The sequence below is a fragment of the Nomia melanderi genome, chromosome 13 (genome assembly GCF_051020985.1).
Source record: "Nomia melanderi isolate GNS246 chromosome 13, iyNomMela1, whole genome shotgun sequence".
Classification (NCBI taxonomy): Eukaryota; Metazoa; Arthropoda; class Insecta; order Hymenoptera; family Halictidae; genus Nomia; species Nomia melanderi.
The window spans coordinates 9205393-9232135 of NC_135011.1; the positions used below are offsets into that span (position 1 = coordinate 9205393).

Consider the following 26743-nt stretch of genomic DNA (forward strand, 5'->3'; position numbering starts at 1 on the left):
CACGCAGAATTACGAATTTCTTCATAATTCTGTATATAATTATTTCATCAGATAGATTCGTAGACGTCCTTCTTTTTGATTATTTGCTGGCCAAATGCTGCAAGTTTCAGATAAAAGTTGGTAACAATCAGAGAAAAGTCTTCAGTCTCCTCGACGCGCATGTTGAATTTCGAATGACCGGTGAGCGTCGATCGATTTCAGGCGGAAACCGCCACCGTAGATCATCGAGGATGTGAAAGTCAAGGAGCCACCTCGTACTGCGACTTTGATCTACTTCCACCCTGTATTTAGGGCTCCCGTGTTTTTTCATCAGCTCCTGGAACTATTGTCGTCACATTTCTTCATTTTCCCTCGTGGAAATGCAACCGACATGGATACAAAGTCGATCAATCGAACATGCGTCGTGCATTATTCGTGAAGGATGGATTGTTTAGCAAACGAAATGATCAGTGAGAATACTCGTAGCTTTCCTTCATCGCTGGCGCCGGAAAAGTTTAGTGTACTTGGGGATATTTTTCGCTGTTGACCGTGTAGTGATTGACAGTTGGTTCACGAGGAACATTTCTTTATCGAATTGGATTAGAAGCTTTTGGAAGAATTTCGTGTATCTTGTGATTGCTTTGTAGGAAGTAAAATTTTGGCGGAAGTTGGAAAGAAGTTTGAAAGTGTTTTGATTGATTTATTGTAGGCTTTTGCATTGATGATTAACACTAGAACTACAGTGCCAGTTGAAATGAGTATCAGAAACGTATTAGCTGTTACGGTCGAGGCCTTGGACGTATAGGTCAATCATCGGTACTCGCACTACCTGAAGACAACCGTTAGATTGGAGGTGGTTACCTCGCAAGAATCTCGTTAAACGTTGGCCTATGAAATAAATTGACCGCCTTCCCTTCGGAGACTCAGAAAATCCAAAGGACAGAATACGCGGTTTCCGCCTCAATCGCTACTCCTTCACCGAGGAAATTTAAGAGAAGGTTTCTTCCCGGATAGGAGCCGTTTAAAATCACCAAAAATCTGAATCTAAAATGGATAGCCGAGTCAGTCAACAAAAATAGTGTCACCACTAACAATTAAAAAATGACGTGTTCTCCGGAGTCAATTCTACAATTTCTTCAACTTCTGTTGTACTCAAAATCCCGAATTGTTGTAAATCGAGACGACACTACAGTACTGAATATTTGAAATGACCTTGAAAATAAATAGTTTCACTTGAATACTGTACTGAATGTCTGATGAAACTGAAAATAATCTATAATTACAATTTTTATGATAAGGATTTCATATCAGTGGTATTAAATGCTCGGTGATTCTAGTTTTAAAGGAGGGTCATGTAATGTGGGGTGCAGACACAGTATTTGGTGATTTGTGTGATGTTCGTTTCTGTTTTCATTTTTCATAATATATTGAGTAGTGAATTAATGCAGCTTCGTGTTTGATCTTGAATTTTATTATTAACTATTTTCAGAAATATATGCTATTATATACCTCCAGCTTTCAGTTGAAAGTGAATTGAAATTTAAATGATTTTTCTCTATAGATGTATTGAAAAGTTTTAGTAACATAGAGAGGTTAATTTTAAAGTACATAAATCATCGTTCGCTATTAATATTTGCATCGGATATTTACGTTTACTATTCAAGTATTAGTTTTAAAGAGAAGTGCACAAAATGGATAAAATCGTTAATAAGGATACGGGTATAAACTAGTACTTTGCATTAAAAATAATTTTCAAGAGTTATTAGAGCTACAGAATTACTAACGTATTAGTTAGGCTAGTATAAGTAATGGAGGCTCTTGATTGATTTTGCTTGCATATTATTTTTATCTGTCATATGTGTAACGAAATTTCTGTAGACTCAGCCATAATTTCCTTCTTCGTCGAGAGATTTCTGTCTGAGTAAAGTAAAGTACGACATTGCAGTACTGAGAACCTAAAAAATAGTGAAATGTTTAATATTTATTTTTAGTTGTGTCATTGCTTATAATTATTAATCACGTATGGAAGATTCGAAATATGTTAACAAAATACTAAAGTCAAAGTACTCTTCTAATGATCTACTTTAAATTAAATATACACGAATAGGCTACAAACTTTTATGTAAAATAAAACCTCCGTAAATACGTGTAATTTCAAAAAATGAATAATTATTAATCCATTATTATCGAGAATTTTATACCTTTTTAATAGCTTTAATATGTTAACATTGAATATTATCAGCTGCTTAATTGTATTTTATTTTTGCTCGAGTTTTTCATATTCAAATACTCCATAAGTCTATCAAAATTCAATTTGTTAAACAAAAGTATAATACGTTACCCCAGTGTAGGTTTCTAATGATACCGTGAAAAATCCGCTACCTGTAAGGCAGCAAGGTCGGCTTGATTGCAAAATCGCAATTAATATGTTTCTTCGCAGAACTTTACCAACTTTATTCATTGGCATTGCCGCCCAGGGCCCAGAAAATGTCGCTTTTCCAACATTAGTACTCTGTCGTATCAAACCATCGCAACTGTACGTGAACATCAATAGCTGGCAGAGTGTGCCGGCTAAGTTGAGAATCAAACTGACGTTACGGGATGGAGGTGTATCTGCCTATATAATGAATCAGAGAAAGACATGTATATGTTAATTTCTTATTCTAATAGAATAATTTTAGAGTTATCCTACAGCACATTTTTCGAAGGATTATGAATACTTTTTAGTTCATTTTAATTCAGTTCTTAACTTGTTTTATTTTCGCATAATACGCCAATTTTTATCTACAATGATGTGAAACTGACACTTAAAATTAAAAGAAGACACGGTGATTCAACGAATAAGAGATTTTTCTTGTACAATTCCAGCAAAATGTTAACTTGAGCGAAAACTCTGAATAAAACTTCCAAAAAAAGGTTCTTTCATTTTATTAAAGATTATGTCTAACTAAATATATACAGCTTTTTCAAAGTTGAGATCTAATAGTTTATATTCATTTTTTTGTACCCTGTACTTACCAAAAATAGCTGATAGCCCACGAGGCATAATATCAAGCTCAAAAACAACACCTGTCCGAGTACGATCATCGTAAATATGTTTTCCAGGTGCTTACAGTATTCGATTAGCGACTGATGATGTTGAACGCAGCTTCTCAATCTCGTAAGGTATTTTTTTGTGTATGTTGACATGGTTTCTTCGGTAACTAGATTATCGGCTTGTGCCTCCATGATTTTGTTCAAGTTATCGAGCCTGTATTGTAATATGCGAAATTGACTAGTTACATGTAGATTTATCAGGCATAAAAAATTATCGAAACATATGTAACATACTCCAACATGATACACACAAAGAATCTGCAAAGAGAGAATTATTGTTATTATACTCACAGATAATTAACGTTTAAAATTATTATTATCATTACAAGTACCATTGATTTACTATTCTGATTGTATTCATTTCATTTGTAAACGTCGATTTTTGGATTATTCTGAATTATTTTGATTATGTACTCGCAAAAAATGTGGCCACTGTAAAAACAATTTTAAACTATATCTCTGCTGATTTGTTTTTAAAAATAAAATTATTTTATCTTGCCCTGCTGTATTGTTAGAATAAGTAACTATATTACTATCAATCATTACATATTTCGCGAATGTAAATTCTACTAAGACACTTTTAATAGTTTCTAATGTTAAAGAATTTCACAAAATAGTAAAATAAAACGGATTACAATAGAAATGATAATACCTGAATTATAAATAGTATTTCAAAGTATGGCGAGTTTCCTGTGGGAAAATCAACCCACATGTTAAACGGCAGTATCCTGTCGGATTCGTTCTTCCCAATATTTGCTAAAACGCACAAGTACTATTTCTGTCTTGACATGAAACCTAATATCAAAAGTTATTTCCAGAAGAATTCTTAAAGCTTACATTAGTTTATTCTATATTTTCTTAAACACATGAAAAAATGTTCAAAAGGTTAATTGTCAATATTAATCTATACCAATATGAACCAATTTGGTATTTTAAATTATTTGGTTCCTTTAAAAAAATTTTCGATTAAACTTATTTGATATGAACTCATTTATATATGAACTTTTTCCCAATACAATTATTATATTATCTCCGTATACGTATAGTAATGCAAAAGAGAATTTTTTTGTTAGATTAGTTTATCTACTTACTTAATATGGGTGTCACCATGTAGCCAGCGCAAGTTCCCTGAGTACAAAAGCTCAGAACAATGATGAAAACACTGCATATCCTCTTGCAATCGGCTAGAATCAGTTTCTCTTGGAAATCGTAGTTTGAATGCCAGAAATTTTTTTGTGTGTATCGAACTAAGTGAAAGAATTCGATTTTGTTTACATACAAGACGCAGATCTTGAAGAGGACGATCATCAGGTATAAAATGTTGCACGAAATATAAACGCAATCCTAGAAATATAAAATAACAAACACTAATTACGATTACCTAATGAAATTAAACGTTAATTCACAGTTTCGGGACTTTTGAAAATAGAGAAGACATAGTATTACATGATTTTTATAAAATAAATTGTTCGAGCATTACTATTTTACCTAAATTTTTGTGAAATAATGTTAATCAACCACTGACTGTATATTTTTACATTTTCCTACTGTAAAAGTACTATAAAGGAAATAGAAGTGACTAAAGAATACTATTGAGAAGATTTGTCATATGATGAGTAGAGGGACATGTACATTTTTGCGTACACATGTGTATATTTCACATAATTACGTTCCATTTTTCTTGCATTACACTAGCGTGCACAGTAATTCAAAGAATAAATCCAAGAAACTAATGTGAAAAATAATTTAAAAACCTGTCTTAAGTATTAGAAAAAAAAATTATAAGAATCGCCTGATCACAAATCTCCATCTAACAACCCTCCGTTAATACTAACAACTTTCTGGCTTGAATTTCTCGAAATACACACTTACACTAAAGTTCCCCCACGAGAAATAGATATCCCTGAATGCAATGCACGTAGCAATAGAAATCGCTGAGATCGTATAAATCAGCGCTGCGCTTCGCCGACGTTGTTCGGCGTCATCCGCTGCCAGCCACAAACCAACGGATTTCATTAACAAGCATGTCCAGCCGATAGAAATGTCTTCAGTCTGTGCGATACGCATGATGAGATACGATTACTTCAGAAGATAATATTCGCCTTTCGAACCGTACGCTGCCTTTCCAATTGATTTTCTCAGATGTCAGTGGAAATGTCACTGCCACCTGACAGCGCTTCCACCTGTCCATTCGCCTTTGCAGATAATAAGAACCTGACGCTTGCCATCTGAACTTCTTATCACGCGTGAAGTAAAGGCACTGCCAAGTTCTAGTCAAAAGTACATTATTTATGACTCAACAGCAACGGTCTTCTAGCCTTTGCCTATGATAATGAATATCATGCGTGTGGGGCGCGAGGACGCATCGACCGAATGATTCATTTCGATGATTACTGACCGAGACGAGTTCACTTTCTGCTGGTATCGGCGACGCCTTGCCTTCTTTGCTTGTTGGACGTTATCAAGTGTCGAGTTATCAGGTATACACATTTTTTTGACATTTTGTATATATACTGTCCGAGTAACTAATTATTCTACTATATTCGTTGACGATAGATAAGAAGTTAAACAGTTGCAGACCTTCAGGGACTACGCATCTTTGTCTCAATTATTTATTATTTTTGTTCTCCTTTCTAGAGATAGCTATAAAAAATGAGAGAAGTCTAGATTAGTAATTATCGGATAATATTAATAATAAACGCGTGTTTTAGTTAACGTGATTAATAGTATGTAATAATTAGAGGTACCGGTAAATGTTAGTAATTAGGACCAGAACCGTGCACATTCCATTGACTTCGTGTGTGTAGTTTTCGCATGATGTATAATTCTGTTATACTCGTCGATGCGAGACAAATGAAAAAGTTTTGATCCTTCAAGGACAGCGTCATTGTGATATACTACATGATTTTCATTATATTTCAGACACATTTATTTTTCTGTTTTAATTAATTATCATTTTTGTCTACCTACTAAGGATAGCTGTGAAGAATATGAAACGTTTTATTTATCAGTGACAACTGTAATGGATAAAGAACTGGAAGGCACTGCAAGGAATAGTGAACTAATTCTTGTCTCTGGAGGATTAATCAGTATCATTAATCATGATAACATTAAAGTTTGTCCATGGTCATTTTTATTCGTGAGTAGTCAGTATGTCGACAACCATGGGCCGTGTCATAAGACAAGGAGTGACACTAAGAATAAGCCCTGTTTTAAATCTTAATTCTATTTAAGATGTTATTATAGATATATCATTAATTAAATGAATTTTCAAATTAATAATATAGAGCAGCGATGGTTATTGATATTTTTATTCGTACGAAAAATACAAAATTAAAACCAAGGAACATTGAGTTATTTTCCAACGTTCTTCAATCTATTTATTATTTCCCTATCCTATATTATGGAATACTTCATTCTGTAACAATAATGTTTTTATAAATATAAAATGTTACACTTCCCGTTGATACCAGATTTCTCCGTTGTTTTACAATGTCGTCTGCATATTCATAAAGATAGGAAAAATATAATAATAATATTTCCATATGAATTTTTCCTATACATTACTTTTAAGTATCAAACCAACAGTTTTAATTTTCTTCGTCGTTTACGGATTTTTGCCTTAGTAACGTAAAATACGACATTGCAGTGCTGAGAACCTAAAATAACACATGTAGAATTTAATCACACTGGAAATTTTTTCCAACTGTAATATTATATCCAAACAACATACTAATATTCATTTTCCGTTAAATATACATATTAACTTTTAATGTTCTGATCAAGAAACAAATCAACGAAAAGCAGCTTAAAAGAATTTTACAAACAAATATGTTTATAGTTTCAGCTACACCAAAATGAGGAAGTGGAAAAAAATCGTTGCAACAGCTATAGTAGTTTTACTCTTGACAGTGTGTTTCAGTTATTCGTTCTACAAAATAAATAAATAAAAAAATATAAGAAATAAATGAAAAATATATCAAAATAAATAAATCAAAAATAAAGACAAATAAATAAACAAAGGACAAAGTAAAATAAATAAATCCAAGATAAAGCAAAACAACATTAATGAACTTGAAATATCATCTTTTGAATGCAAATGTTTGCATTGCAAAATCAATATTTAGAATATGGTCATACTGCGGAAGGTTAAAATTCTTCGGTATGAAGTAATTACAAAATAGAGTGTGTTAATTACCGCAGTGTAGGTTTCCAAGGACACTGGGAAAAATCCGTTTGCCGTTAAACAGCAAGACCGGCCCGATCGTAAAATCGTTAATAGTATGTTTCTCCGTAGGATTTTTCCGATCCTGTCCATGGGCATTAACGCCCACGGACCAGAGTATGTCGCTCTGCCAATGCTGGCGCTTTGATGTATCAAGCCGTCGCAACCATACGTGAACATGAACAGCTGAACCAGCGTGCCGCCCAAATTAAGCATCAAACTGATGTTACGGGAAGGAGGTATATCTGCCTGTACAAATATTAAGCTAATTAGAAGAAATGTATAATATTGGTTCATCCCATAAGTAATGTGCTTTCGTTACAGTTCGTTTATTTTTATCTATTTTTAAAATTTTATATTCTTTCCTTCAATATTATGCATAGATCGTGAGATATTTTAGATTACAAAAGGTTTTGTTTATCTTTGTTTTTGAAAATGCAGGGAGAATTGTATAACCCCGTTAGTTCTGAGACGATCAAATATTATTGAAATATTATTTTATACTGTTTTGCATGTATAGTATAAGCAGCAGATTGTGGATTTTTATGCGAATAAACATTTATAAGAATATAATTATGAAAATACAAATAGAAAATGGATTTTTTAAATAAAATATTATAAAAATGCTACACTTTGGATATTTTATATATTCTTTTGTAACATGAGCATTCTGTGCAGTTTTGCACTTTCAATTATACCATAAATGCATAAGAATCCATAGTCCAATAGTAATTCTATAATATTTCAAAGGGTTATAGGTAATATTAGTAATAAATTCGGAACCTTATAGAAGCACTTCATTGATTACGTAAACGTTTCTTTGATTATTCTATAAAATCAACAAAGAAAGCAAATTTATTTTATTAGATAAGAGAATCTCTAAATTGTTTAACTAAAGAGTTCAAAAGACATCTTTTAAGGTCAAGAACAAGATCTCAATTCACAAAATGAATCTTTATTGCTATATGCGGCGTTTATTTTGTTTAATAATTTCCTACAGTCTTGATACATTTATATATAATACGTGTTCGTGTATTAAAATTTAAACATTAGATTCTGTAATTAGGTAAACCATTGATGAAACTTCGTTTATGAAAATGTTCCTATGAACTTTTAATTTGTGTATATACACATTCTTATACTCACTAAAAATATCTGATAGCCCACGAGACACATTATCAGGCTCAGAAACAGTACCTGTCCGAGTATCATCATCGTAAATATGTTTTCGAGATGCCTGCAATATTCGATAAGCTCTTGGTGCTGTTTCACGCAACTTCTCAACTTCTCGTGACAAATTTTTGCGGACTTCTTCATACTTTCATCGGAAACATAGCCTTTTGCGCGAAACTTAATAATATCGTTCAAATTACCGAGTCTGCATCGGAGTATACGAAATTGACTAGCCAGGTTGCAGGTTCACGAGACCCAAGAAATTATCGAAGCAAATGTAACACACACCGACATGGTACACGCACAAAATCTGCATGAAAGTAATTATTGTCGTTACACTTGCTGATATTTATAGTATTTAGAATATTATTTATATCTTATTTATTATATACTTATTTTATCAACATAATCGGACATGTAATTTCAATGTCAGGAAGTATATACAACTAAAGATCAAGGTTCAATTAAACAGGAAATTTGATTTAGTGAACTGTTGAAGTTTCATTGAATTTTAATTTAGTGAATTGTTAATGCTACATAAAGTGTAGCTAGGTTTTATCGTTGACATTTCCAAATGTGTACTGTATGAAATTCATGTATTTTATTTTGAAACGTGGAGTTATTTCATTGGATTGTTTCGTTTATATATTCGAGAAAAAAGTTCTGAGGTCACAATGAAATATTAAATATCGATAGTTCATGAATATAAATTATAATTGAAAAATTTTATGAATTTGTTACATTAGATAATTCGATAGGATTGAATCAAGGTATCATGAGATATCTGTACAAAAAGCGACGTTTTCATAAAATAAGCACTGATGAGAATGAAAATAACAATACCTGAATTACGAACAGTACTTCATAGTACGGTGAAGTTCCTGTGGGAAAATCGACCCACATGTTGAACGGCAGTATCCTGTCGGATTCGTTTTTTCCAATGTTTGCTGAAACGTAAAAGTACTATTTTCTTATGGACACGGAACGTGATATCAATAGTTATTTCTGAAAAGCTTTGTTTAATGAATGTCTCTTTTTTCTCCATGTATTTTTAAATACATTTTCGTAAATCCTTATAATAAGAAGTCTGTCTTTAGTAAAAAAAAGACAATTGAAACGAAGAGAAATAAAAATTAACTATTATTAATATAGCATATTAAGTGTTTTAATCATATAGACAAACCTCTGTTATTTCTATACGTAGTTATTTAATTTCTTGCAGAAATTTTTGGAATTTGTACACTTTGTGAGCGATTATTACAACTAAAATATTCATAGTGTAAATTATATAAATTCTTGAATTAAAATTCTCTTACGTAGTTCTACTACATATTTTTTGTTCTAAATAGCACCTCTAACATATTATCTAACATAGTCTATCGCTTAACATAAAATACTGTTACACATTTTTAGAAGTTACGATTATGTCGTTCTTGTACATTTATAAAATATTTCATTCTACAGAAAAGACAATAAATAACAATCATTAAACAAATTCAAAGATTTTCATATAATATCTTTGTTTCGTTGAAATTTTTAATAAAAATATATTTGTATTCGAATATTGCTGCCCTAAAATAATCAACGAAGATTGTAATTTGCATAATAATTCTCTGGCCACGTATGAATGAAGGCTGCATAAAGATTTATTATTGTTTGCATATTTGCATTCACTTACCCAATAAAGGTGTTACCAAGTAACCAGCGCAAGTGCCCTGACAACAAAAGCTAATAACAACGATGAACACGCCACATAGCCTCTTGCATTCGGCTAAAATCACTTTCTCTTGTTGACTGTAGTTCGAATGCCAGAAATTACTCTGCGTGTACCGAACTAAGTCAAAGAATTCCAATCTGTGCGTGTACAAAACGCCGATCTTATAAAGGACGATCATAAGATATAAAATGTTGCATGTAATGTAAACACAGTCCTATTAGCATGAAATAATTTAAACATTAGTTTAAGTTGCACGTATGAAATGAAAGTAAGTGATGTTATACTGGTTGAAGACACTTATTTATATAACATTGATATAGAACATAGAAATTATCATATAACATGATATTTCTTCGTATAATATATTATTATTATATATATAATATTCATTGAATTACATCAGTGTCATTAAACTTTGCCAATATCAGTGAAATCGATTAAGATATAGATCGACAATAACTTTAGTAATTAGTTTTTAAAAGACTACATTTTCAATTGATATAAAGAATCATGAATCAACTAGCGTAAATTTAATACAATAATTGTAGTAACTAATATCTATCACAGAACTACATTTTCTGTTTAATTAAAATCAAGAATCAGAAACCATCTAGCAGAAACATAGCAGAACAAATTTAGCAACTATATTTCTGAAAACTACATTCTCTTTTGAATCGACGTGTAAAATCAGGAACCAATTAGCATAAAATACCCACGATATTATACTGTTCTTTAAAAAGAATTTTTCCTATATTCTACATATCTGTTTTTCATTACAAATATAGTTAACTAATCATCCACGGAAGAATTCCTAAATGCTCATATTCAAATACGTCACGCTGCACACTTACACTGAAGTTTCCCCAGGAGAAATAAATATCCCTGATTGCGATACACGTGGCGATGAAGATCACGGAGATCGTGTAAATCAACGCTGCATTCCGGCGGCGTTGCTCGGCTTCATCTGCTGCCAGCCACAGGCCTACGGATTTCATTAACAGGCATGTCCAGTCGATGGAATAATCTGTACTCTGTACCAGTTGCATGGCAAACTTCGAATACCACGAAGTACTCGTTTCCGTCTCGTACGAAACTTCTTCAATTGATTTTCCGGAGACGTGTCAGTCGAAATGTCACTTCCACCTGACAACATTTCCACCTGTCCATTCGCTTTAGCATGTAATAAGATCCTCACGCCTACTATTCGCACTTTCCGTCACGCGTGAAGTAAAAGTGCTGCCAAGTTCAAGTCAGAAGTGCATTATTAATGATTCAACAGCAGCAATTATATAGCCCTTGCCTACGGTAATGAATATCATGCGTGTGAGCCCAGAGGGTGCATCGAACGAATGATTCAGTCCGCTAATAAGTGACCGATACGGGTTTATTTTCTGCTGGTATCGGTGAAGCCTTGTTTCCTGGCATGATACACGTTATCATGTGTCGAGTTATCATGTATACACGTTTTCAGACATTTTGCATGTGTAGTTTCTGAGTCGTTAAGTATTATGTTACACTCGGAGACGAAAGATAAGAAGTTAATTAATTATAATCCTTCGAGGATTACGTATCCTTGTTTGAATTTCTTATCATTTTAGATCTCTTTTCTAATGATAACTGTAAAGTTTGTGAGAGGTCTAAATTGGCAGTTACCAGATAATATTAATAAAAACCGTGTGTTAGTTAATGAGATTAATAATATGTAATGATTAGTGTTATCGGTAAATATTAGTAATTAACAGCGAAACCTCGGAAATTTTACAAAATTATGTTTTATAATATTTATTATTTTATTGTTTGTTATTAAAATATACATGTTCCATCGTTGGCACATAGTTCTTGTACATATTTATACTTTCTGGCGCTTATTCTTACATTCATTTATTTATTTATTTCTTTATTTTTAGTTATATTTGCAATTTATTCTTTATTGATTTTGTTTTTATTTCTTCTTGAGTAAGAGTTGTGTATTTCTTAAATCGTATGCGAAATATTTATCTTACAAGTGACAAGAAAAAGTATGTTCTATTACATGTCCTTAACTTACTGTTTCGTAAAGTTTGTTGATGAGGAAATGTTTTAAGTGGTCACGTTTTAAGCTAGAGGATAATTAAACAATAAATGCATTTGTAAATTGCTGCCATTATCTGAGAAGTTTGTAATTATTCATTTATAAATATTCAGTGATTTATAAATTAACAATCATCAGTTTGAAAATGATACAAATACGCGTGAATCGGTATTAAATTTTAATTCCACATTTTTTTGTACTAATGCATTTTTACGTATACAATACCTACGTTTCTATGGAAAGTTACAATTCAAATTAATTGTACAAGTTAATATTTGCGTGTACATGACATATATAAAACATTGTATAAGAACTAGTTGATTTATTTTTAACTAATCGTTTTCATCAAGTATCACCAGAATAACTACACTCCTTGAAGAAAAATATCCGTAGCAAAAATACTTCGCATCTTTGCATTTGATCCACAAATGCAAATATAAACAATTGTATGCACTATTACCTTCGAGTAACATTATGATTTTAATTTATCATGCTTTGTCTCAGTAATGTTAAATAAGACATAGCAGTGCTCACAACCTGCAACAAACATATGTTTAATGAATTTTTATGCAGTTGGTGACCAATGATTTTTACTAAAATTTTATTATACAGTTTTGAATGTTACAACAAATAATATAATAGAATTTTTTATAAACTAATTTTATAGTACAATATTTTTGAGGGAATGAGGAGGTCATTTTATTTGTCATTTTCTTTTTCAATATCAAAGCGTTCATCATACTGAATATAAAATTTCAATTATTAAATTCACACATATTCATTGATCAATTCATTAATTGACATTTTAAATTTAGTGTGACGTACGCTTTCATATTTCAAAAATGTGTTAAATAAAACACCTGCACCGTTCTCTCAAAAATATGGTACTATAAAATTAATTGATACAAAATTCTATTATATTATCTAGCGTAAAATTAAAAACAGTATTATTAAATATTTATAAAAATCACTGGCTACTGATTGTATAAATAACTCTATTGTTACAAAAACGAGAGTCTTACCGCAGTGAAAGTTTCCAAGCAGATAGGAAAGAATCTGCCGGCGTTTATGCTGCATGGCTGCTCTGATCTCAAAATCATCATATTTAAATCTTTCCTGATCATTTTACCAACAAGGTTCATTGGTAAACGGGTCCAAGGTCCTGAATATGCCGCTGTCCCAATTTTCGAACTTTCGTTCATTATACTGCCACAGCTATACGTGAATCCAAACAGTTGGATCAGGCTTCCGATTATATTAAAGGTAAAAAGAAGACGCCTCATTAGAACTATTTGAGCCTACGTACATGCAGTATCATTTTAATTAGATTTCACGGCTTTGAACGTGTTAATTTACAAATGCCAATAAGAAATGGCGAATAACTTAAATAACAAATAACCGAATATGTATTTATTCTTTATTGTTATTGAAATAAAGTGTTATACGAATAATTCCCATCATTCTACAAAGATAACACATTTCTATTTGGCATCGACTGACGGAAAAGGGTAGACCAAAGCGAATCGGATCAGTTCAGATTTAACAGCGACAAACTAATAGTTAAAGCTTAGCATCAACATCATTTTTCATAAATTTTTTATTAACAGACATTCAGCTTCAATACCAGCAAGATGGGTGTTTTGGAAATTTAAATATGTTCTTTTCATAAGCAAGAAACTGAAAAGTGAGAGACATGCGGTCCTCCCCAAATTCCTATCAAAGGCAAACCCTGTTTAGTTTCAAAAACTGAAAATTGCATGAACATTCGTATTGTGATCCCGCGTTGAAAGGAAGCTGTTTTAAGTACCGTCCGTTGTAGCGAACCTGGCATTCTCGTGTCAGTGGTCAGATTCCACGGCGCACGCCTGATTGGTTGAGGCGGTCACGCCCACTAATCGGGCCGCGCGACACATGGTGCGGAGAGTCATTTCCGGACTCGCACTTGGATTTCTTGGAAAGACTATCTCTGCCTGTATAGCATCACGAGTGCCAGGTTCCCAACAACTGAAAGTAATTTTATGAAGTTATTGCAATACAAACCAGAAATACTTCGTAGCATACTAGTCCCAGCAATACGTTAAATACAAGCACGTGCACCAACGATATTATCGTAAATATACGATTGACTTTATTGCAATAATCAATGTTCTCTTGATGTTTGCGCACACAATCTTTAAACTCCAAGTAACATCTGCCCGTGTACTGATACCACTCGATATTCGATTTTGTTTCGACCTCCGTATCTACGCCACCCAAATTCATCAGCCTGTGGCGTAGTATACGAAACTGAGCCGTGATGTACAAATTCACTATGCACAGAAAATTGTCGAAACAAATGAAACATATACCGACGTGATATAAACTTAGCACCTGCGCAAAGAGAGAGTTTTTCGAAATCGTTATTCCCTTTATTTTGAATGAGACTTAAGATTAATCTTTTTCTATTCAAAGTGTCCATGATTTTTCTTTAATGTAATTACTATTGGCAGGTTGTTATTATTTAGTAATTGTAATAATATTAATATTATTATTAATATATAATATTATTTTTAAAGAATAATATTTATTAGTAATATTTAGTAATAATAATAATATGTGATAAATATTACTAAATTATTATTAACATGAAAAGTTATAATAACGAAAGTTTAGATTACAGATTTGATACATTGGTCGACGGTGTCTTGGATTGTAAAAATTGAATATGTTCGAAAATTTACTAATATTTTTAGTTGCTTCGAGGCATAATAGTTAGTTTGAGGCCTAATTACCTGTATGACGTATAATATCTCATATTGTGGACTATCGGACAGAGGCAAATCGATCCACATATTAAAAAGTAGTATTCTGTCTGAGTGATTCCTTCCCTCATTTTCTGAAATGCAAAGCACAGATGCCGGAGGAAATCACACTTTCGACGTGCGACAGATTTTTGTATTGCAGATTTGAAATCGTAGGTAATTAATTATTCGCACAGCCTCTCTATAGAAATTCACAAAAATGTAGGAATACGTAAGGTCGTTCACAGTTTCCTACTTACTCTTTGTGTTTTCAGTAGAGTTTCAAGACGTGGGCAATAAAGAAAATTGTTCTGTCAAAAGGTATTCACTTTGTTTATACTTACTTAACTCACAAGTTAATACTACGTGTGAGATACTATAATACTACGTAGAAAGTGTTAATCTAAATAAAATACCGAACAGTGCTAAGCTAAATGAAGAGTTTCAAAATGTGTGTTAATTACGGGAACAAATAGACTCACCAAGAAAAGACGTCAGGACATAGCCAGAAAGTGTACCATTTAAACAAATAACAATCATTAGAGTGGTCGCAATGCACAGTTTCTTACATTGGATTATCACCACTTGTTCCACAGGGTTGTACTTAGAAAACCAAACCTTATCACGTGTGTATATCACCAATTTGATAAAGTCCTCCCTGTAGAAGTATACAAGCAACAGCTTCGTCGTAACCAATATTATGCTCAATAGGTTACATGCGACGTATGTGCAATGCTGAAACATGGGAGGTGTTTCATCCCAATTTAAATTAAACAATTTTATTCTGATTGTTAAACTTTTCACTAATTTCACCTTTAGTTATTACTAATCTATAATTATTTATAATTTATATGTTACTTGATTTTAATTCTTTCCAAATATTCTTAATCCCATGCACTATAATATCGTATAAGACTCGCGACGATTTCAAGCTGAATTTCACAAATCTAATCATTGTTTAATTTTAGTTCCAGTTAACAACATTTGATGAGTATACGGGTCATCTTAAAGCTTGAAATGATACTATTTCTTTCAACGATGAATTTTTATTTTTTCAGAAAGACATGCAACTCATTTTTGCTCTGCTTTGGTTTTTCATTAAAATATAACGTAGCTGCAATTTTCCTGCGTTTTACGAGTACACAATTCATTTGTTGATGTTATTGTGCGCAATGCCAGAGATTTTTCAAACTAGATTCCACAGTTAACAGGTTAAGAACACGTGTATACTCGTTAAACACATGTGACCAGTTAACGGATGACAGCTCCATATGCTCACCTCGAAGTCTGGCCAACTGAAGTAAAAGTCCCTTGTCTGAACCCATATAGCAAAGAAAAGCTGAAATAGAGAGTACGCGAACGTGATGTCTCTGCGACGCTGTTCCGCAGGGTCCTTTGCCAGCCACATGCCGACAAATTTTAAAAGCATCGCTGTCCATCTTATCGATAAATCGTCTTCAGCAGCGTAATCGTCAGCCTCGACTTTCAATTTCTTTTCTTTTTTCATGTCTCTCAGCTTCGCAGAATGAAATATACCCGACGTGCCGATTAGACAATTCTGTTAACAACTTGACATTGATCAATAGGATCCCTGTCGTTTGACGCGTGAAGAAATGGTGTTGCAGGAGGATCCCGTTTCTACCATTGTTGCGTTTGATGAATATCAGTCGATAACCAATATATTATGCACAACACGTTTGTAACACTGGCGACACAGTAATATGTTCCTTCAAACGGGATGACACTACTATAGGAAATATTTTATGAGCATAGGGGAGTAGCCCAGATGTGTGTTGCTTACTATCGTAGCCACACGCCACACTGTGTGCCGTCGAATTTAACATGGAATGGAGCTTTTCTTGTAACATCCGGAGATTGTCAGTGAGTGTGTAATTTTGATTTTATTTAGTAGAATTGGAGGTAAGTTTTGTTGGTTCTTGTTTAACCATTCAACATTTGTGAGCAATTGAGAATACATTTTGAAATTTTCTTCGATATAATCGATGTTCTTATCAATGATATATAATGTCAAATTTATAAGTATTTTGTTGAGATTTGATGTGATCTTTGATATGATCAATATATGTATAGTCTAGTTGTTTAAGGAACAAAAGGATAAATGATGTAAAATCGAGTTGTTGAAAAAATATGTGATAGCGATGAATAGCGTTGAATCCTGTGTATGTAAAAGTATCTACCCACGTAGAACAGTAATTTAAAATTGACAATGGGTTTAACTCATTAAATTTATTGCCTCGTTAATTTCACCTATTCACTCATAGACATTTTGCTATATAATTACCCTTCTGATTAGTTCTTATCACTTCGTGATAATAACTGTTGACGTAGACATTAATGTTTCCAGTCCCTGGAAGATTATTTCGAAGGTGTGAAATATCAATCTGGCAGAATAATTATTCACAATATTCCTGCTGATTATTATGTATGCCAACGTTCTCGATATCTACGCGTACAATTAGTGAAGTTTGCGTTCTCAATTGAAATGCCTTTTTGATTTACATGTGCATAAGCAAACATGCTAATCCTCCGTGGAGGATTGTTTTAACAAAGTGAAGTAAGACATTGCGGTACTGAAAAGCTGAAATAAATAATATTGTCAGAAACATAGAAAATTCTTGCGAAAGAATTGCTTGAAAAAGTTTCAAAGTACATTCCTTTGTTGCTCGAAAGGATAAATCTGTTTACTAATCCCGTTTTGAAAAACGGGTCATTATGCAATTGAAAATATTAGGAGATTTTAATCACTGCGCACCTTGGTCGATGTTTCTAAGGATATAGGAAAGAATCCGCAGGCAGTCAGGTAACAGGGTTTTTGTGTCCTCAACATTATTATTTGCATATCCTTTCGCAACAACCTGCCGGATTTGTCCATTGGAGCCGAGAATAACGATGTCGCATACACTGACAATGTAATTTCTGCGCTACTATTTATCAATATGCCACACGAGTAACTGAATAGTATCACTTGGCAGGCACTGCCGATGGTGAACAATGTGAAAATTATTTTTCTAGTGGCAACTGATTTTATCTGTGGAAGATAATTCAGATAATAGCACATTCACAGCTGTTATTTTCTTCATTATGGCAAGTGTTTCGTGTTCTATCAAAAATTTTGAATACAGGTTTTAATGTTTATTTCGATAATTATGTTTTAGTTAATTTATAAATGATACTCTGTGATATACATTAATGAACCCTTTTAAATGCTCTTCGTCCTTCCCTTCGCAACTTGCGTCAGTTTAATACTAAAGTTCCCAAATGCAGCAAAATGGTCCATTCTTTTATTCACAATTATTGAACAGGTACATATACTTCTCTAAGAAATGACTGAATTTAGTAATACGAAAATCGTAATGAGAGTCAATCGAAATCTCATTAGATGCATTTTCAGAGTTCCCAGATAAAAATGTTACAAAAGTTAATCTGAGTGCTCGTTAATTGTTGTGTTAATATTTTATATAACGCCGCACTTACAAAGAATATTTGATACGCGCCCAGACACATGAACATGCTAATAAGCAGCACATAGAAGAAGATATTCAATCGAAATACAGACTCGATCCTGTTGCTGAATTCGATGAGCGCCTGGTGCTGTCGGATATATTTCTTCATACGCGCGTAACACTTGTCCGTGTAACCAACCGAATTACTGTCCCCGTTGTTTTCATTCCATATACTGCTCAATCTGTATCCGACTATGCGAAATTGAGTACTCAAGTACGGATTGAAGACAAGTAAAAATGATTCAATACTGATGTACAGTATGGCAGCCTGTGTTGTGCTTATCGCCTATAAAATAAGAGGAAAATTTTATAAACTGATTATATTATTATTTATAAACATTTTATACGATATTACTGTATTTTTGTCGACTGTTATATATTATTTGACAGTTTTTTTTTAAAGGATCAGCATGATTGGCACGTTACGGCTATTTCATTCGGAAATTGAATTTTTAATGTAAATATAAAGAGTTTCCAAAAAAGAAGTTTAAAATGACATTTTAATTGGTGGGCTGATCGTGTGATAATTATTAGCTACAGTGTTCTGACGTTTTATAGTACGGAAGTTTATTTTTAAAAACGTCGTAAACGACGACAAACAAACATACGTCTGGCTCTAGAAATATTCGAATGTATCGCAGTGGAATTTAATTAAAAATATAAACAATGAGAAGTGCATTGGTTACACGATACTTTAGTTAAGAGAATGAACTATCGAGTAATATATAACCATTGTAAAGTGTATTTATTTCGATAGAAAAGAAAGTATGTTATGAGATCTGAATGCAGTCCAATATATTAACATATTTTACAATTTCTACCATCGTTATCGTAACAAATTTTTCTTAGATATCGAAATAGATGATACCTGCATCAGGAATGTCATCTCATAATATGGCGAAACGTACACTGAATCGAAGTACAGCCTATAAATAAGTGCCCTTCTCGTATTATTATCTCTTCTCATGTTCACTAAAATACAGAGGAAACAAATAAACATATTTCAGTATCAACATCTATAACATACTTCTATTATTTTTCGGATATTTCGGTGACAAATAATTTGATAACATTATTTTTTGTAGAGTATTAAATTTTTAATAACTTTTTTATTCTACGTATTAATGTTTCAGCAAAATATATGTAATTTCTGCGTTCAATTTCATTTACTTACGAACGATTGGTGTTAGTATATAATTACTAACGACAACGATCGATGCACTATAGGTTATTCCGAGTGATAAGCTGGACAAATTTCGCGCCTTCGTCATTTCTATTTCTTCATTGTCATCATAATTCGAATGCCAAAAATTTCGTTGGGCGTATTTCAGAAACACATTAATCTCATGTTCGAAAAAGCATACAATCATTAATTTCACGAATCCCACCGTGGCAATGGCAGTATTACAAATCATATAAAGAACATTCTGAAATTGGAAAATTGTTATATTTTTGTTTAGAATCAATTAAAAATTCATTTTAACAAACTGAAATGTTTTTCATGAATATCGAAACTGAAATGAATTTCTTAGAAGTACAATGATTTGAAATGCAATTGAATAATTATTTTTGTAATAGTTCTTCGATATTTAATTTTAATTGTACTGGAGTTGACAATTTGCTTTTAAATTTTAGAAAAGAAAAATATTATTAAGTTGAAGTCCTTTAATCGATCACATAATAATATTGTGTTAAGGTAATGATGAAATGTTAAATTTTCTTCAGTCTGTCCCATAATAACAAAAAGGTAGAAAGTATATCCCTATTTCGTCAGGCTTGAAACTGCTACGACATCTTAACTGAACAACAAGAACCGGTAAAATCTGACACATGCTACAATTCTGTTCAGAATTGAATTTTATATCAAAATTTTATAAATATTTCTACAAATGAAATGATTAGTGTGAAATAGAATATTACATTGTGATCCGAAAAATTATGGAGAATATTGTATAATGTGTATTTGATACACATTTACTATTATGTCGAAGTTTATGTCTGTTCACACCTGTTTATGGCGGTTTGCATTGGTATCCGTAGATGCCTATATTTGTATTCGTAATATATTCATAAACATTACAATACATCTTTACTTAATATACTTAAGAGAGTTTCGCATACCCACTTTCTCTATTGTATTATATTAAAAGTTCGATCAATATTTTCTTTAGGTTTAGCTAATAAGTTGGCGCAGCGTGTATTTCTTAAAAACTGTCGACTTTTAAGAAATGATTTTCTTTAAATTATTCTGGAATGTTGTAAAGTATTAAAAAAATATGCAAAAAGCATGATGAGTAAGTTTCAATCTCCAGAAAATTAATTGAAATTGATATGTTCTAAAAAGAACAAAATCCGATAGTCAAAATTTGTTGTAACATACCTCGAGTTAGTTTAATCGTACGTGTAAACTTTTCACTGAAATACTTTCATTATTCGTTAAATAAATTAATGTTTACAGTTTCTGAAATGCTGAATTGAAATCTCACCAGAGAATTCAACCGCACATTCACTCGAAACGACAAAACCTTTGGAAGAAGTATTCACCACTTCAACTTATTTGTTATGCTTTTTGTCTATTTTTAATTATTTCAAAACATTTCATTTTCAATTGAAAGGATATTCATTGCTCTATCTGAATTCTGTGAAAAGTGACCAAATATTCCCAATGCCCGTGTTTAACTGTCTGAGTGCTACTGGTATTTGTAAAAACTGATTTACGTTGTTCCTATTTTGACACAAAAAAATTGTACATAGTGTTAGTGTTCCCTCTTTTCACTTCTAAGTAGGCGATAAAAAAGATAGGAATAAAATGGTAGACTGCCGGTTTCAGACATTTTAACGTAGAACCACGACCACGCGTTTGGCATTCAAACAGTTAATTTCATGTACGAATGATGTTTATAACATTTGATGAAGTTTCAGTCAATCATGCAAGAATAGATTTATATTTCGCACAGAGAAAGTCAAATTAATCCTACAAACACTATTATTTAGACTTACAAATTATAATTTTAAATATTTATAATTATATATAAATAAACACATATAATATAATTTAGATTTATCGCAACTTAATCCAAACTTAACCAGAGCGACGCGTCCTCTGACACTCAAACGGTTGAACACAATAAAGAAGTTGGAAAATGTGAAACAATTGTACTCACGTCGATATCATCCAAAGTGTGGCAAATATCTACAATGCCGGTGTAAGACGCAAAAAGAAGAGCAGCGGCCGTGGTCATCTTGATACCACGTCTCAATATCTTCCTGTCTTTCTTGCTTGATGCCACACATCCTATCACTTTAAAGAGAAATAACATCAAAGGTATAGAAATGTCTTTCTTCTTCATGGCCATTTATGAATGATTTGCTTGTTCAACTTGCACAAGATCTAGTAACGAGTACGTTGGTATTATTTACACCGTCAGTGCTTGCTTGACATTACTTTGATCAGACAGGATTACTTACCTTGCGCGGACTTGTGAGTGTGTGCGTATCGATGGAAAAAATTGCTTTCGTGAAATATGCATTCTGCGCGAATCAATTAATCATCGGCTAGGAGGGTTCATCGTTTGCTGTCCAGTGAATAACGATCAGGTCTCAACTCCTTGTGATCCATTCAGCGTGACTACCACAGGCGAAGCAGGCCGTGCATACTTCTGTCTTGCGGACAGTTGCAATGAAAAATGCAGTAGCCAGAAGAAAATTTAATTGATAGAGGGGAGATATATAGAGTGTTATCTGTAAGACTATTTCGTACACACTTGTAGTCACTTGATAGAATACAGTTCAGAACAAGTGTTGCCATGCGGAGCATGAAATGTACAATAGATAACAGCAAATAAATTTTCGGAGACCGTAATCTCTTCTGTGTTAAATTGCGTTTAGACTGTCTTAAAATCAAATATGACAAAGAGTTAAATATTTCTGATTTTCACTACTATAGATCGAGTAATATGTTAGTCGAAATATCATGTAGTATGTGTTTTGAATTCGCCTCGATGTGATGTAAAATATGGTGAAAAGAATGTGTTCCTGTTTGTTTAATCCATGGTGATTTCGGTTTCGCCATGTTCCAAGATTCCCAGTGCTCCAAGATTAGACTTCTTGTGTCTTATCTGCCCGTAAGTAACATGAAGTGTTGTGTGCGATATATATTTTAGACATGTATAAAACGATTTTAATAATATATAATTATTAAAATATAATACAATAGTAATATGATTACTAAAATACAACTTTAATATTAATATAATAATTCTTTTTATAGTATTTCAACTATTTTAAATTCATATTAGCTTAGTATTTACAAATAGTAATATACTGTCTAGCAATGATATGAAGTTGTGCATATAATATATCACGGCGTTAGATTAAAAAATATTACGTATTCTCTACGTTGATAGAGTTCTGTCTTAATAGGGTGAAGTATGACATTGCAGTGCTCAGTACCTGCAAAACAGATTTATCATTACTTTTCGGAATTATTGAGAAATATAAGCTTTTATGGTCACCCACTATTCAGTTATGAATTAGTTATGAAATGATTATAATTACGCTGGTGTACGTTTCCAATGAAACCGCGAAGAATTTGTTCGCAGTTAGGCAACAAGGACGTCTCGATCTCATCAAGATGATCTGCAAATCCTTTCGAAAATTTTTCCCGTTCTTATCCATTGGCATTTCTATCCACGGTCCTGCGTACACTGCACCAGACACCGCTGTGCTTTCTCGTATTAAACAATCGCAACTGTACGTGAACATTAACAGGTGACACATGTTTGATGTCAAGAGGTTCATGAATATAACGCGTCTCGTAAAGGCTATGTCTGCCTGTATAATTCAGTTTATAGAAAGGATTAAAAACCGGTTAAACAATGCATCAATTTCTTCAATTTCAAAGCAGAAATGGTAATGATAACATGAAAAAGTTGTAAAAGTAGACAGCGATTATTTATGTAATATTTAAGTGTAATAAATAATATAACAGATTATTAAAATTATTATTAAAATGGTACAAAACAATTATTTTCTTTAGCAAAGAATTTTACTGAAATTTAAGTACAAGGATTTAAATTAGCATAAAATTTCGCGATCTACTAATCGAAATTTGCTTCATCCGTTTCAAATCACGATTTTTTGTGAGAAGTTTTGTGATATCCATAAAAGGATAGATTATAACGTATGAAATTCTTGATTGCACTAACCAATATTGCCTGATATCCCACGAAGCAAATCAACAAGCTAAAAGTCAGCACCTGAGCAAGTACAATCGGCTTGAAAATTTCTTCAAGCACGCGACAGTACGAAATAAGTGCTTGATGTTGTTGGATATAATTTTTAAATGTGTCGTAAGGTTTCTCAGGTGAATTTATCGATAAAATATTCAATTTTTGGTATTTATCATCGTCGCGTGATTTGTTTATGTTTCTCAATCTGCTTTGTAATATTCGAAACTGAGCGGCTACGTGTAGATTCATAATGCACAGGAAATTGTCGCAGCAAATGTAACAAAATCCCACGTGGTATACTGATAAAACCTAAATAGGCACAAACAATGGTATTATGAGATACAAGTATTTTGTTTCTAAAATCTGTATAGATTAACCAGTAAGTACCAGACAAGTAACAATTTTGTAATATTCATACAACAATTATTAAATTCATAAAAGTGCCTGCATAGAAAGTTATTAAATAAATTAATTTCTCCATGCACGTGTCACAGTTAATGTTGCATTGATATTGCAAACGAGAAAGTGATCAGAAAATGATCTTAGAGAAAGTTGAAATAAATAAATAATAATTTAAGCAAATAGATCCTGATTGCCTTCGAAAAATTAATATTATTAATTGACGTTCATGATTTAAATATGTTAATAATTACCTGTAACACGAACGTTATCTCGAAATATGGCGTCGTAGACCATGGCAAATTTATCCACATAGTGAATGGAAGTATCCTGTCCGACTCATTTTGCCCAATATTCGCTACAAAAGATACCCCGGGCTATTAACGTATTGACACAAGTGACGATGACAGTAATTATACTTTTTTTTAAGAAAGAGAACTAGTAAACATCGTATTAAATACATTTTAGAAGTACTACGTTTTTATCTAACCTTTTTGATGTATCAAATAAACATTTTAAGGGAACTGTATATTTCTAAGACCAACCTTGAAAAAGAATGTGCGTCACTGAATAATAAATTGAATAAATAGAAATTTTAAATAATTATTTTATCATTTTTCACAGATGCAAAGGAAACATGGATCTTCAACTCCTTTTGTAAGGAGCTTGTACATAGATGCATTTTGTTGACTCACCCACAATCGGTCTAATTACGTAGCCCATAATCGAGGCTTCAGTAAAGAAGGTAAAGACACAGATGAAGTAAGTGGAGATGCGTTTCCAACTAATAAAAATCGCCTGCTCGTTCGGCGCGTAATTAAAGTGCCAGAAATGTTTGTCCATGTATTCGACTAAATGAAGAAATTTCTTTTTATGTACAAACAAAATAAATATTTTCAGCAATGCAATATTCAGGCATAGAATATTGCATGCAATATATGTACGAGCCTGTAATGGAAAAAATTCTTTAGAAACTTTAATTAATTTATATACCACGGGTTTTACTGAAAGCAATAAAAAGGGGCGATATGTATTTTCATATTACTTTATATTTTATTTGTCATTACTATTATATTATTTTATATTTTGTTCATATTAGTATTTATATTGGTATATATACTATGCATTTATGTTTCAGTAAGTTTACAATTCAATAAGAATTCAACATTTCTAGGAAAGAACATATAAAATACCCAAATTGTAGTGCTCCATTTCAATCTTCGCTAACAAAAACAATTATCTATAGCAAATCTATTTTTTCAATTGTGAAAAACTTGAATTTGCATAATCAATCCGTCTAACGTTTCCAATAATAATGGCGCAATTGTCGTTAATCCATAACACAATGGACAAACAATAATCAAATAATTTTTGTAAAAAAGTGTATAATTGCCAATAGGAGCAGGACAAAATTTACGTAACATTACATGAAACGTTATATCACAATGTAATTTTTCAATATTACCAATCTCATGCATAATTGCTATCATTAATTATTAGATACTATTAAATGACTTGCAAACAGAAAACCGCGCTTGAATCGCATACTACACCATAAAAAAGTAAGAAAATAAAATATTTCACTTTCGGCACTGCAATATTTTTCTACAAAAGGTCTTCGATTATCACTTACACCGAAATCTTCCCAAGAATGATAAAGATCCTCTGCCTGTACCCACACAGAGAAAATGATCGTGAAAACAGTGTAAATTAATGTACTGTTTCTAACTCGTTGCTCGAAGCGATTATCCGCGTACCAAATACCGACGCACTTCATCAGGATCGCCGATATGGCAATGGAGACGTCCTTGTATTGCACCCAGCCCATGGCGAATTACGAATAACAGGACGCTTTGGTCCGGAATCATCGTGCACAGACATTTCCTGTCGATCATCGATGGCAATCGACCACTATCAACCGTCATCTAGCCTTTGATTCCGCGTCATTCGATATTCAAAACCTCTTCTGTGCTTTGTACTCATCTTTCATTCACTCTTTATTGCGAGAGGGTAGTATTACACGTGCAACCACAATTGCTACTTTTCAATAAAGCAGTGGCGCAGTGGACAGTTTAGTTTTTCATGATTCGCAAGACTTTTTGTAAAGGAGAATTTGCATTGAATATCGGTCGGCAATCAAATGCTCCTTTTGATAGAAAAAGCTTCTGTTGAGAAACAGTCGGTGGTCTCTTTGTTCGGAACAGAAGAAGAATTTAGTTGTGAAGGACGAGCTGTTGTTAGACTGTGTTGAGTATGTTAGAATGTATCAAGAAATGGCAAAATTTGTTGCTTCTTCAATTAGATAACTTTCCTTATTTGAAATGAAGTTCAATCGACAGTGCAATGTACTACAGTGGATTTTAATGTAATATTGTTAATATGTGTCTGCTGTTATTGTTAGTATTTTTTTGTTATTTTTTATACAACTCATGCTTGATGTAATCAAGCAATTTTTGGAACGATTATTCTCTGTTTAATTTATTCGTGAGTTAACCCAATAGTTTGTATTGTTATTTGTTTGTGTTGTTTGCATGGGTTATTGTACGTA

The 26743-nt window shown here is 32.4% G+C and overlaps 4 protein-coding genes across 5 annotated transcripts; all 4 read right to left on the minus strand.

Annotated features, from left to right (window-relative positions):
- Positions 1-673: 673 nt before the first annotated feature.
- LOC116434625 (odorant receptor 13a-like) lies at positions 674-5702 on the minus strand. 2 transcript variants are annotated; one of them, XM_076373467.1, is made up of 7 exons: positions 5474-5702; positions 4948-5345; positions 4167-4419; positions 3728-3831; positions 2998-3333; positions 2321-2596; positions 679-1934 (listed from the first exon to the last, which is right to left on the minus strand). In XM_076373467.1, the coding sequence occupies exons 2-7, from the start codon at positions 5140-5142 to the stop codon at positions 1860-1862; spliced, it is 1239 nt and encodes a 412-aa protein (XP_076229582.1). In that variant the 5' UTR covers positions 5143-5345; positions 5474-5702; the 3' UTR covers positions 679-1859. The 2 variants fall into 2 exon arrangements, with proteins under 2 accessions (XP_076229583.1, XP_076229582.1); XM_076373468.1 differs by lacking the exons at positions 4948-5345; positions 5474-5702 and adding an exon at positions 4564-4917 and having other exon boundaries at positions 674-1934.
- A 686-nt stretch (positions 5703-6388) lies between these two features.
- Positions 6389-17585, minus strand: LOC143175234 (uncharacterized). Its single transcript, XM_076373364.1, has 8 exons — positions 16321-17585; positions 15524-15776; positions 15033-15136; positions 14302-14631; positions 13267-13559; positions 8447-8702; positions 7274-7549; positions 6389-6734 (listed from the first exon to the last, which is right to left on the minus strand). Exons 1-8 carry the CDS (start codon positions 16546-16548, stop codon positions 6666-6668), a joined length of 1809 nt encoding a protein of 602 aa, XP_076229479.1. The 5' UTR covers positions 16549-17585; the 3' UTR covers positions 6389-6665.
- On the minus strand, positions 8567-11547 carry LOC143175253 (uncharacterized). Its single transcript, XM_076373486.1, has 4 exons — positions 11042-11547; positions 10152-10404; positions 9317-9420; positions 8567-8783 (listed from the first exon to the last, which is right to left on the minus strand). The coding sequence occupies exons 1-4, from the start codon at positions 11234-11236 to the stop codon at positions 8703-8705; spliced, it is 633 nt and encodes a 210-aa protein (XP_076229601.1). The 5' UTR covers positions 11237-11547; the 3' UTR covers positions 8567-8702.
- On the minus strand, positions 17495-26041 carry LOC116434527 (uncharacterized). Its single transcript, XM_076373365.1, has 12 exons — positions 25829-26041; positions 24891-25143; positions 24450-24553; positions 23773-24105; positions 23123-23398; positions 22953-23017; positions 21730-21922; positions 19740-19992; positions 19434-19537; positions 18537-18851; positions 17815-18090; positions 17495-17640 (listed from the first exon to the last, which is right to left on the minus strand). Exons 1-12 carry the CDS (start codon positions 26021-26023, stop codon positions 17581-17583), a joined length of 2427 nt encoding a protein of 808 aa, XP_076229480.1. The 5' UTR covers positions 26024-26041; the 3' UTR covers positions 17495-17580.
- Positions 26042-26743: the final 702 nt, after the last annotated feature.